Source organism: Thunnus maccoyii, chromosome 21 (assembly GCF_910596095.1).
Source record: "Thunnus maccoyii chromosome 21, fThuMac1.1, whole genome shotgun sequence".
NCBI classification, from domain to species: Eukaryota; Metazoa; Chordata; class Actinopteri; order Scombriformes; family Scombridae; genus Thunnus; species Thunnus maccoyii.
This window is the reverse complement of record NC_056553.1, coordinates 10,163,392-10,177,488: the sequence shown is the minus strand read 5'-3', so window position 1 is coordinate 10,177,488 and position 14,097 is coordinate 10,163,392. Positions and strand designations below refer to the sequence as shown.

Sequence of the window (14,097 nt, the reverse complement as noted above, 5' to 3'; positions counted from 1 at the left end):
CTGGATATTTCAATAAGGAAGGTTCATTTTACCTTATACTGCTTTACAGGCTGTTTCCACATAATATATCCCAAACCTTATTTTGTCATTGTCATCTCAGCTCTTTAAAACACTCCCACCATCACACAATGCTCCCGTATTCAGTACAAGGTCTATGGGTCATGGTGTTGTTTTGGTAAATATAACTGAGCATTTCTGGTCACAAGTGATCCCGAGCAGATGGTTGTTGTAAAGCTTTGTGCTCATCAGTGATAGTATCAGTATCTATATATCTCCTGCTCAGGGCTGACAGACACCCAGCCCAACATAAACCTGGCACCATCTTTCATCAGCGTTGAAGCTCCTTAGTCTGCTGCCAATATTTCAGCGGGTGACATGTGTCTGGCGTGATGGAGAGGCATCATTATAAACAGAGAGCTGTGCACCTTATAGTGACAGAGGAATCCTATCTATCAGTTAATCTGTCAGAGGCCGTCCCTCTTTGAGAAGTAATAATCACTCAGCTGCTGCTGACGCCATGAAAAAACGCTGCAGGGAGACATGTCGACACACAAATACTGCCTGTTTCGTTTAATTTCATTATGCTCCAAGCTACACCTGAGGTCGGTTACTCAAAAAACTACAGCCCTTCATGCCATCATATGTGTTAGCGTGTGTACGGTATCAATATACGCTGGCAGATAGAAACCTGCTGTGATGTAACAGTGAAAGACGCATCTATTCTCTTCCTTGGTCTCCGTAACTACCCGTAAGACAACCTCAATCAATCACAGAGGCTGCAGACACCGAAACACATGAGCAGGCTTTCATGGCAGGAGAAGAAGCTAATTAAATTCATACATTTTAGGATTAAAATAAAAAATAGAAGTAAATGTGAGTCACTTTTCCAGTACACAGTTTGTGAAAGGAGCTGTAACAATGAGTTGATTAATTGGTTAGTCAATCAACAGAAGATTAAATGGCAACTATTCTGATTATTCTAACCATTGAAGTCATTTTTAAAGCAAAAACGCCAAACATTACCTTGTTCTAATGAGGATTTTCTGCTTTTCATTGTCTTATGTGATAATAAACTGACTATATTTGAGTTTTGATCGTTGGTCACACAAAACAAACTACTTGAAGACATCACCTTGGACTTCAGGAAATTGTCTGACAATGACAATTCCGCTTTACAATGTTCTCCATTTTCTGACATTTTATAGATCTAATGATTAATGGATTGATAAAAAAAAACATATCAGATGACATGGCAGAATAATCGGTGCCCTATTTATAAACAAAACAACTGAAGAAACAGATAAAACATCCAGCAGCAGGGTAATAGACATTAATAATTAACAAAGTCTGAATGGTCAGCAGCACTTTTCTTTAAATATATGGTTTTAAAAAAGGACAATAGCAACATCAATATGCTGCATCCATCCTCATAATTTAATACAATATCTGATACACTGTATAATTTAATCATGGACTTTATTAAAATGGAAGAGTCTGATTACTCCAAACAGTAGCAGAAGGCACTGACCTTGTCCACTAGGGGGGTAGTGCATCAACATAGTGCCAAATTTATCTAGCCTTCGCTATAACACAGCAGGGTTGGCTGAATGTGGAGGCCGTTCTTTAAAAAAAAGAGATGGATTCAGGTCACTGTGAAAGCAAGACATGCTCTGCTTAAATATCTTTTGGCAAACACCTTTAGTTTTTTTCATGTTTGCTTGTTACTTATAAAATGTTTTTAAATGTAAAATATGTTTAGAAAAGAAACTTCCTGGGTGGCTTTATTGAGCAAAATGTTGAAAGTTACAGCTCCTTCATAATGATCAGAAGATACATACTTTGCAGTTTTATTTGGCTGCACTGACACTGTAAATTATCACAAAGTTAAACACCTGCATTCATTAGTTTTTCCACTAGATGGCACTCTAGTGCTGCCGTGATGGCTGATAGAGAGAGTGGTGGTTTACAGCCGCTTCTCTTGAGTCTTCATTTTAACATAAGTACAGTATTTAAATCACAGGCATTATTACTGCGGTTTAAGGCCAGAAACTACATGTGGCTCACCAGAAGTATCTACTATTGGGAAACTATGACATATGTTGCTCAAAGTTCAGAAAAAGGTCTGCGGGGTTAATGTTATACTTCACCTCTCCAAGATTTTTAGTGGCCTGGACACACTGGCAGCTACTCCATACTGCTGCAGTATGTCACTGGTATCTGTTACATAAAAACTCAGGGGTTGCCAGATCTGATAAATATCAGAGCCAATAATGAGGGTCTTTACGTCACACCTCCTCTCCATTAAGTGTAAGAAAAAATAATCTAGAAGAGGATGAAAAATGCCTGCAATCAGGGAGAGAACGAGGGGTTTCCTGTCCTCACCACGCCCTCTCAGGCTGCCTTTCATCACCAAATTAAATTCTCCCGTCTAAAATGTACAGACGGCGCAGACAGAGAGGGTCCAACTGCAACAATGTGCCACAGAAAAGCTGCTGCAGGAAGAGAAATCAGAGGGTCCCTGTTACATAGAAACAGAGGTGAAAGGGGCAGAAGGAGGCGGGTGACACAGAGGAAAGTGGGAAGCCTGGTGCAACCATTCACATAAGCATAACGAGTGTGGGAAGCAGCAGGAGGTTAATTATGACATAATGCTCTGTGAGTTATGTAAATCACAGTTTGAAGTACTGTACGTCAGATCCTCATTTTCACTAGAACTTGTTTCCAGTGCAAGTCTCATTCAATTCATCCTCTGCTGAGTCCTTTTTTTAGCAGGTACTTTTATACTGAATCCATCCAGTTAATTTATTACCAGCTGGTTCCTGTTCCACTGTTGTTTTTTTGGTTTTGCTTGCTTCAAAAATAACTTAGGCCTTCAAATTGAAGGGCCAGAAAAGCAGCTGCCAAACACTGAGACCATGTTACTTCAAGTGTATGCTTTAGAGCTGCAAGGATTAGTCAATTAATTGATTAGCCGATCAAAACAAAATGAATCTGCAACTATTTTGATAATCAAATAATCATTTTGAGTCAGTTTTTAAGAACATTATTTGATTCCAGCTTCTCAAACGTGAATCTTTTCTGGTTTCTTTGGTCTTCTATGATAGTAAACTGAATATTTTTGGGACATTGTAAAAACTAAACGACTAATTGATTAATCAAAATCAGATTAAATGATAATGAAAGTAATTGTTAGTTGCAGCCCTAGTTTGCTGTCAATTAAAGAGGTGATTTCAAGATTGAAAGGCCCCTTCGACCTGGCACATATGACTACCTTTCAGATCTGATGCAGTATTTCCAAAAGAGCGAGACGGCAGCCTGACGTCTCCAGGGGAAGGACGTCAGACTGTTTCTCAGCCTTAAACCTGCATTAACTGTTTTTTTGACCACTTAGTGGCAGCAGAAACAAGTTGTCAATACAACACAACTCTTACATACTACCACTTTTTAAGTTGATATGGCGGACTTGTTCGCATTCAGTTACCTATTTACACATCAAGCAGACACGGAGCAACATTGGCATTAATTTAGGGTTGTGGCCTCCTGGTAAATGCAAGTCCAGTATTCTCTCTCCTTGGTCTCCACCAACTCCTGAGGGCAGTGAGAGTGAGCCAAAACAGTAAAGTTGCAGGCCAGGAAACCAAAACAATGATCTGAAACACACTAAAGCACTTGTAGAGCTGAGGAGAACTCCAGAGTCGACTGACAGCTGCTGTATTTGAAGGGTTCATTATTACCAGTGACCTTTTGTACATCACACACAGTCATTTGATTCATTGTTATTACAAAAATACTGATTATAGCTGCTTTAAATTCATAATTCTCTTTATGCATTACTTGCTAATTACAGAGCAGATTTCAAAGTTTTTTGCACTCTTCAAGACTTTCTAGAAGTAATATTTGAAACTATGTGCCGAATCATTTTCTACGTGAGCCAGAGAGGCAGCCTGACATCCTCAGGGAGCCTGTCAGACTGTTTCTCAGCCTTGAATTAAAAAAAGGATGTTCTTCATTAGATATACTACTGTACTACATTTTGAAACAGCCTGACAGAAGATATGAAGCTTACAAATTCACTACTGAGGACAAACTTTTGTAGACTTGCCTTCCTCTCATGTTTAATCTCTTTGTTTCTCGCTCTCTGCAAAGCACTTTGTTAACTCTTTTTTTAGAGAAGTCCTATATAAAGAAAGTTTATTATTATTCAGGGTCATGGGGGGCTGGATCGTTTCCCAGGATGCATTAGGCTGGAGACAGCCACTCTAAACACATTGCCTGCCTGTACAGACAATCACTCATATTTACACCTACAGTATAGTCAATGTTTGAGTTTCCAATATGACCAGAAAATGGAGCGCTCAAGGCTAACAGTTGCGCACACAACAAGATGATTATATTGTCTTCTGACAACATAATAAATTTCAAGGAATAGTTCAACATTGTGGGTAATACGCTTATTGACTTTCTTGCCAACGGTTAAGATTACAAGAATGATACCATACTCATCTCAGTGCCATAAATATGAAGTTACAGCTAGCAGCCCGTTAGCTTAGCTTAGCTAAAAAACTGAGAACAGCTAGTCTGGCTCTGTCCAAAGGTCCATCCAAAATCAGTCCTTAAGCACTTCTAAAACTCATTGATTAACACAATATACTCAGTAATCTTTTCAAAAACTTAAGTGTAAAGATGACAATTCATTATTTTATGAACAGATTATGTGCTACACCATTTCCTGGTCGGAAGTGGGAACAACTTGCCTGGAGACTGCTCCCAACCAAGAAATAGTGATAATTAAGTCAGTAAATTTGAAATTTTACTAAATATGAAGCTACAGTTAGCTTAGCTTAGCATTGACTGGAAACAAGACAGCTGCCCGAAACACAACCTAGCATTTTTACATTTTGTTTTTCGTACAGTGAGATATAAACCTGTTATTTACTGAGCTTTAGAGGTGCTGGTAAACTGATTTTGTTTCCTTTGGACAGACAATGGTATCAATCTTCTAATCTAACTCTCAGCAAGAAAGCAAATAAGCATTTCCTAAACTGTCAAAACTATTCCTCTAACTAAGCATGAGATAATAGTTGATTAGATCAGCTTTCATCAGTTTGATGCTGAAACATCTGTTTTTCTTCCTCATGTGAATTGGGTTAAATGTCTGGACTGTAAAATACTCTTCAATGACGTAGAGCATGATTGTTATCTCTGTTTATACTATTTATTAGCATTTGCAACCACCCAGCTTGTTCACGAACCGAGGGACACTGCACCACAAATCACAAAAAAAGATTTCCCATCAGTGAGACTATTTCTTTGCTTATACTGCAGAACTACACCACCTCCACATAAATAAAAATAAACAGCCATCCACCTGACGATGTTGAAAGTTTTCAAACAAATCTTTATCAGTTCTGCCCTTCGTCCTTCTCAATGGAGCACTGAGCTCCAGTTCAACACTGACCTCGCTACTCCCACGGCTGAGCAGTCTGGTCTGGCCTGGACCTCCACCCTTCCCAGCCTCCTCCATACTCCCCCCAGGGCATCAGGCCACGACTACAGGGAACGTCTCTCATCCTTTCTCTCTCAACCTACTCTCTCTGCTCTCTGCCCTCTGTTTGTAACAGCATGAGTAATTCTGTCTTTCAGGAATGTTTGTATGCAGTTACTGGAAGATCTTGTTTATGACACTCAAAGCTGCGGTAGTTCAATCACACACCGACCCTGGCGAGCCTGAGATGTTCGTAAGATGCATACAGGAATGCCAGGCACAAACCCAACAGGTCAGACAGGAGGGAGAGCAAAAGAAAATATACAAAGGGTCATTTCGAAGTCTGAAAACCAGTCGTGTAAACATTCTTTTTAAAAAAAAAAACACCAACCCTGACCGTTGACGGTGAGGAGAGAAATGATAAAACAAAGAGAACAAGATTAAAACCAAATGACAGATTGATGAATCAGCACGGAGAGGTTCGTTTCATACTTTCCCGCGGTGGTGTTAGTTCAGCGAATTTAAATACTACACCCTCATTCTTCTGTGAAAAGTGAAAATAATCACATGCCGTATGATTGAGCACGAGTGAGAGGGAAATAAGGTCAGGTTAAAACTGCTGTTATGTTAATACATTTGAAAAACAGTATTTACATTATTATCCAAACAGAGGAGGAGTTACTGGAAGGTCTGCTATTTCTGGGGCCCTCTTGCGGCAAACATCTAAAAGAGGATATTTCTGCTCGGCATGCGAGGGCCTCGCTGACCCCGAAACACATCACTCCTCCACCCTCCCCACATCACTCTCTCTCTTCATCCCCCTACTGTCTCTTACGTTAATGGCCTCTCGTTTTCTCTAGGATGTGGTGTTACGTTGCAGACAGACGCTCTCTCTCAGCCTAATTGAGTTTATCTGTGATGACTCAGACTAAAGGGAAACTCCTCAGTTGGGGACAGGACTGTGGGAAATGGACACGAGCTCCCAAGGGTGGCAGTAAAATAAGGCAATTTCTCACTAAACGGCTCGTGTTGAGCTGTACCGATGAGAGCAGCTCATTCAGAAGTTCTGCACGGCCTTGAGACGAAGCAGACTCCAGTGTTAGGAGGTGGCGTTTTGCTCTCCTGCTGCCGTGCCAAAGTCGAGGCGATCTGTGCCTCCCTCCAAAAAAGGCAGAAACATTTAGGCAGGGGCGCGCATCCTTAACCCGGCCCATCCTGTCCCATGCAGGTCTGCTCAACAAAGACCAGACACGTCGAGTGTGTACCTCGCAGCGTCTGCTTTATAACAGGCCACTGTGTCGCTGCTCTCAAGCGCCGAGGACGCAGCTTAGAGAAGAGCGCAGTGGTTAACATAGTGTACCCAGCAGTGTTTACAGACGGCTCTCACTGCAATGCACATCTCATCTCTGATGGATGATGATCATTGAAGCTGGGCTCTTATGTCCGTTTGCATTTTCTGTCAGGGTTAAGACGCACACACACACACACAGGCGCACACACAAGTGTTGCATTCCTGAATGAAGCAACTGCAGCCAGGAAATGTGACTCTTCTTCATGAGATTCTGTTGCAAAACGTAATCAGTTCTTCCTCAGAATATTGCCTTTATTGTGGTCCACAGATTGTGGCGGTGTCTAGAAACATGACAGAACACAAACAACACTCTGCTTCTAATAATAAAGTGCCTTATGTTTTTTACACAGAAGAGTTCAATTACTTCATGAGAAATTCTTAATATTACATCTACTCCTTCTTCCTGTCTCTGCTTCCACTTAACACTAGTCACATACACGTCTTAAACTTTCTCTCCAGCAGATGATTGTAAAAAAAAAAAGCCTCAATGCGCCAAACTGCACATATATCATTCTGCAAAGTGGAGCCCAAACATATAAGTGATACAAGCAAAACATATTTTTGAGTGAACGGGGACTTTGTAAGCAGGGAACTTTGTGTTGTAAACGAACTGTCATCCTTACCTGGCGGACAAGGCTGTTGGTTGTCGTGTCAGAGGAGGTGCTGCCATCCGAACCTTTAAATCGACCTTTTCTTCGTGCTCCTTTCCCTTGAGACTTCAAAAAAAAAAAAAGAAGAGTGAAATGGTTAAAGGATAAGTTCACATACTCTAATACAATACTCACACGCCCATATGTACACTGTCACTGTAAATGTTCCAATTCATTAGTCATTTCTAGTTGACATTGTAGGTGTATGTGATGTGCTACTGTGTGTAGCTTTGTATTTCGTATTATGTGTCCTGTGTGTTTTTTGCTTTGTACTGTTTGTTGCTGTGCTGTTATATGTTTTAACTGTGACCTGCCAAAGGGGATGCAGATGAGCTGCTATGAGCTAACTATAAGCTAACTCTGGTACAGTACATCAAATGGTAACATTCATGTTTAACACTGTAAAGGGTCCAAATAAATAAATAAGACAAATGTCTATACTAGCTACTCAATAGATCCCCTCCTGACACGATTCCAATATACAGTATATGACGTATAAAGTGGGTATTTTCTAACTACGACTGCAATGAAACAATTATTTTCATTATTCGTTACTCTGTTGATTGTTTTCTTGATTAATCGTTTAATTGGTTGGTCTGGGAAATGAAAGACAATAGTGAAAATTGTCTGTCACACCTTTTACCAAGGTGACTTTCAAATGTCTTGTTTTATTCAAGCAGCAAATCCTCACATTGAAGAAGCTGCAACTAGAGAATATTTAGAGTTTTTGCTTGAAAAATTTCTATAAACAGATAAAAAATGACCACAATAGTTGCTGATTTGTCTTCTGGTGAATAACCAATTGATTGATTTCAACTCTTCTTCCAACTTCTTCTTAGTACAAACTTCCCTCTTTGTGTTTCCCTGATGAGTTATGGTCGAGGAAGTATGTGAGTATTGTTTTAAGACAGACTTGAAAAACATGTGAACCCATCCATTAAGTGTAGACTTGGAGCCTTGCTGTTAGTTCAATTAGTTAAGTATAGCTCTCTGTGTTTTGTTTGAACTGTAATATTATGACAGGTGTCATGAAAAAGATGGTAATTATGTGGGTGGTCTGTAATATGCAAGCTGATACGATAAGAGGCTGGAAAAGTAATGCACTCGGCTCAAGTGCTCATACAGCGTGCGTTGCCAGTAGCAACGGAAAAACAGAAATTCATTTCGAATCTGCCTTTTATTCCAGCCCGTTCCCCTGAGACATTTTAATCACGCATATAAAAAGAGGAGAGCTATTCTAACTGTTTCTTAGGAGCCGGTGCGGTCATGCAGGACAGTCTGAGCTGCCCAGAGACAGTCTGGAGGAACAGGGAGAGATTTAACCTCAGTAAGCCGAAACATATTAGAAATAGTATAATACATGCTGAACAAATGTAAAATCCAACCTGTCATATTTTACCTGGGGCTTTCTTAACATCCTTTACTGTATTGAGAAGATATTTTCATAGACTAGAACAGTGCTGGAAATGGATGCTATAATAAAGAACAATATTTAAGTTCTTGTATTTGATTATTTACATTTTATTCTACTTTGTACTTTTACTCAACTACATTTCAAAGGGAAATATTGTAATTTTAACTGCATTAGATTTATCTGACAACTACTGTAGGACATAGTTACTGAAATATGATACATTGCTATCATTGAAACTACCAAACATTATATAAAACATTTCAAATTAGCTTCATCTCATAGTTAGAACAGTAAAATGCTTCTTACATATCAATGCATCAAGAGTTGCAATAATCAATCGATTAATCGATCGCCAGAAAAGTTAATCGTCAACTATTTTTATAATCTATTCATCATTCTTAAAGAAAAAATGCTAAACTTCTCTGATCCTCGCTTCTTAAATGAAATATTTTCTCATTTCATTAGTCTTATGATAGTAAACTGAATATATTTGGGGTTGTGGTCTGTTGGTTGAGACAAAACAGACATTTTAAGTTGCATCTTGAGCTTTAGGAAACAATAATCAACATTTTTCACCATTTTCTGACATTTTATAGACCAAACAACAAATCAATTAAGAAATTGATGCACAGATTAATCAATAATGAGAATAATCTTGCAGCCCTGAATGCATCAATAAAATAGTCCAATAATATATCACTCTGAAAGGAGCAAATCTACATGATAAGTACTTTCCTTACTTGATAATTAAAGTACATTTTCTGTACTTTTACTAAAGTAAAGTTATGGATGGAGGATTTTTGCTTGTAATAGAGTATTTTTATATTGTAGTGTCTCAACTACCTAATGAAAATAGACTACTTCTTCCACCACAGGACTAAATTGGGTTCGCAATTTTATCTGGAGATGTAAAAAATAAAAAAAGTTGTTAACGTTAAAACAATGTGTGTTGACAGAAAATAATACTACTAATAAACTTTCTTTATTTATAGAGCACGTTTCACACAGGAGATGTAGCTCAAAGTACTTAACAATAAAAAAAATTCAACACATCGAGACAAAGGTTAATAGAAAGACAATAAAATTAGACAAAAAGACAGTAGATGATAAAATATATAAGTGAAAGTAAAAACAGTGACCAGTAAGAATCATTTAAAAAATGGATAAGAATGACATTATTTAAAAGCCAAATAAAGCCAATAAAACATTTGACACTGCTCCAACCTGACTTGACTCAGCAGAAAGTAACACTGAAAGACGACGCATATATTTGATAAAGAAATATAGCAAAACTAATTAAGTAATTAACGGAAGTTGACCTTAAATTGACCCTTGACCACCTGCAATCTTTTATCACTATCACAAGCTGGCGCATTTTTTTTTTTAAATTTAACTGACTTACTTGTAACACCGGGTGCTCCAGCGAGTCCATGTGTTTGTCCAGAGGTGTTGACGCTGTTGTTTTTGGAGTATTATTGAGGACCATTACACCATTTCATAAAAGCGAACACTCAACGAAACCGCTCTGCTCGGACAGATGCCCCAGCTGTGCCCGAGAGAAAAGCTAAAGCGCATTTTTTTTTTCTTACTCATTCACCGCTTCATCAGCGAGTTTGAATGCAGACAGAGACGCTGCTGCTCAGCCGGCACCGCCAATCTTCAAGTTTGAGACAGGAGGGTTGAGGAGGAGCCTGTGCGGAAGAGGGCAGTTTTCCTCCAGTTCAGATGATGATGATGTCGATGATGATGATGATGATGATGATGATGATGATGATGATGATGAGTTGAATTCTCGGATATTATAGCCTTCAGCATCAAAGAGCCTCCTCATCAGTGCCCTGCTCCTACCCACACTGGCTGAGAGCTGCGCGCCCTCATCTAACGCCAACACATCTGCCTTCTCACAGCACAAGAGGAGAACATGAATAACAGCTTTCAAGCAGAAAATCTGTCTGAAAATAACATATATAGTGTTGGTTTTTTTCAAGGAAGTGATTAACTGCAGCGTAAAGTTTTTTTGTGTGTCTTTTATGGGTTAATGCCATAAAAATCATCATTTATAACCAATGGTGAAACAAGTATTCAGATCGTTTAATTCAGTAAAAGTGCCAATACAGCAATGTTAAAATACTCCATTACAAGTCCTGCATGAAAAATCCTAAGTACATAAGCATTAGCAGCAAAATGTAGTTAAAGTATTGCAGTAAAAGTAGTGGTTTGGTCCCTCTGACTGACTGATATTATTATATATGACATCATTAGATTATTAATACTGAAGCATCAGTGTTTGAGCAGCATGTTACTGTTGTAGCTGCTGGAGGTGGAGCTAGTTTCAACTACTTTATATACAGTTAGCTAGTTTAGTCCAGTGGTTCCCAAGTAAGGGGTCGGGACCCTCCAAAGGGTCACCAGATAAATCTGAGGGGTCGTGAGATGATAAATGGGAGAGGAAATAAGAAAAAAACAAAGTTCTGATACACAAATCTGTTTTCAGTTTTTGTACTTTTTCTCTAATCTTTGATTTTTGGTGAAATATTGGATCATTTGAACATTTATTGAAGTGAAACCATGTGAGAAGTTTAGAGGAAAAAATCACTCTTTGGTGGAGCTGTTAACAACTCACAGACATCTGAAATGTGACCCCGACTACACACTGCTTTTTGTAAGACGTCGAAAGCCAAAAAAGGTTGGAAACTACTGGTCTCATCTTTAACAAGGTGTTGTATTTTAAAAGCTTGTTATATTATCCATTGTGTCAAATCTTCATCTGAAAAGTAACTAAAGCTGTAAGATAAATATAGTGGAGTAGAAAGTACAATATTTCCCTCTGAAATGTAGTGAAGTGGAAGTATAAAGTAACATCACATGGAAATACTCAAGTAAAGTACAAGTACCTCAAAATTGTACGTAAGTACAGTACTTGAGTTGATGATTAACTTAACACCCCTTGAAAATAAATCTTGCTTAGTGGTTTAACTTCTCACCTTGCTGCAGTGATGCACAAGTGTACTCCAGGACATCGTGACATCACTGTTGGGTGTGGTTACAGGTGCAACAAAGCACACTTCTCTGACCACAACATTACAGGTAAAACAGGCTTGAAAATCTCAACCAGAGAGGGCAGCAAAACACTTTAAAACTCTTTGAATTTGGCATCGAGAAGGCAGATCTTTGGCAGAAGAAGGTCGCTGGTTATACTGTACACTGGGGTTGATTGTGAGTGAGGAGCAGGTGGAAGAAACAGGAAATGAGGTCAGATGATAGCTGCAACTATAGCAACACAGGGAAGGAAAAGATTAGCTGTTTTAGTATAAAAACCAACAAAGTTTATGACGTGAACTGCAGGCAGAGCAGAGAGGAGAAGATGAAAGTTCAGCATGAGTCATGATATTATTCATCACCATTGTTTTAGTTGTCATTAAAATTGTCTACATAACTAATCCCTGACTGTTGCGGCCTAATTGTGGTGAATAATCTCAAACAAACAGCAGTGATGGGATTGGGTGGGTGAAATGAGACCATTCAGACCACACACTGCAGCTGAACTGAACCCCTCCTCAGACTTATTTTACCACAATAAGCCCTGAAATTTTGTGATTCATTTCTGCCCTCTACTGGTGTCATGTGCACATGCATTTTAAAGGGACACTCCACCAATATTTAGACATCAAAGTCAGTTTACCACTCATTGTTAGTCCAATTCAACGTGTGAAAACGGATGAATAATGTCCTCTGTGGCTCTGGAGGGAGCTTTCTAAAGTCTGAGAAAACAACCCTGATGATGGTATCTCAGCTGGGGCTTGGAGACAGAAAACCTGCGTCAAAATATGCGTGGAGTTTGCAGGGTGTGGGCATTTATCAAGTCTGGATAGTCTAACAAAATATGCTATGATGGTGACATTATGGGAAATGTAGGGTGCAGTGTTTCTGAAGGATATCTCTGCATCTACAGCTACAATTTTGACCATTTATTAACAAATCTGTCTCTCATAAGTCCACCAACTTTATGGAATTACACTACTAAATTGGTGGAGTACACCTTTAACTAGAGACTAAATTACACATTGCCATTATCTGTGTTAAAACCAACTGTTTTTCAAAATAAAGAAACTTGCCTCAATTTAAGACTGATGCTTTCCAACATTTCATTTATATTAAGTCCTGAGAGAATACAACTAAAATGTCTTACTTCCAGCAAGTTGATCCCATGTGGTTTATAACAATAACAGGTGCAAAGGATTATTCTAAGTCAGATCCTTTCAAATCAAAGGAAAAACCCTTTTATATTTCCTGTTTTGTGTCTCTCTTTTTCCCATCATTTGTGTGCTCTGCTGCCTCGATGACCCCGGAGCTGATCTTGTCTTCTGACAGGACTCTGCTGAACAAGTGAGGATACTCGGTGTTCACACCAACATGGCCCAGATAAAAAGACTCTTCCTTCCTCCATCCTGGCAGCAGCTGCCTTGAAAAGACGCGCACATGCCAAAACATTGCTCTTTGGTGCAAAAGAACAGATCCACACACAAACCAGTAGGCCTCAAGCTTTCCTGGAAATGCCAGAGGTTGGCACTTCCAAAATAACAGCAGAATTGCTAGAATAAGTGAAAAATGCAATGGACTTCCTCCAATTGTTTGAACATTACTCGGGAAGTCACAATAAATGGTGTCAGCTTTTTTCTGCAGTGATAGCCAAATAATCTCATGACACTGTCAATATAAAAGACGTATTGCACTGTGATAGTGAGCTTAGGATGGGAAATTAACATAATCGGCATAATGCAAATGGTGCAATGAAACTAATCCCCCACACAAATAATGAAAGGGCTTGACAGCTGTTTGCTCAAATTTTACAGAAATATGTTGATGATGTGAGCACCAGAATTAAATCACAGCAAGCCGATTTAAAAATCCCTCTTAAGCTCACCCTTTCTTTCAGTCTCACAAATCCAATTTAATGTACAAATAAGTTGATTTGCTGTGTTTCATTTATGTTATTGTGCTGATGCATTCATCATATTCTCATCTTCCTCCACCTCCTTTTTTTACAGGCCCACTCTGGCTGGTAAAGAGCATGTGCGCTGTGTGGGCCGGATCGCTCCACATGCAGTTTCTGTCTTGCACAGCGAGCATTAGTCATCCAGGTTGGTGGATGAACAGAACAAGTAGCTCAGGTGGGTGGAAGTGCCCTCATATTGGA

At 39.1% G+C, this 14,097-nt stretch overlaps 1 protein-coding gene across 1 annotated transcript in view; it reads right to left on the bottom strand.

Moving 5' to 3' along the window:
• cacnb2a (calcium channel, voltage-dependent, beta 2a) overlaps nucleotides 1–10,677 on the bottom strand; it is a 71,824-nt gene extending 61,147 nt beyond the window's left edge. Inside the window, exons 1-2 of the mRNA XM_042399552.1 lie at nucleotides 10,303–10,677; nucleotides 7,460–7,552 (exon numbers count right to left, since the gene is read on the bottom strand). Of these exons, the coding sequence (XP_042255486.1) occupies nucleotides 7,460–7,552; nucleotides 10,303–10,386 (177 nt within the window). The 5' untranslated portion in view covers nucleotides 10,387–10,677. The remainder of the gene's footprint in view (nucleotides 1–7,459; nucleotides 7,553–10,302) is intronic.
• Nucleotides 10,678–14,097: the final 3,420 nt, after the last annotated feature.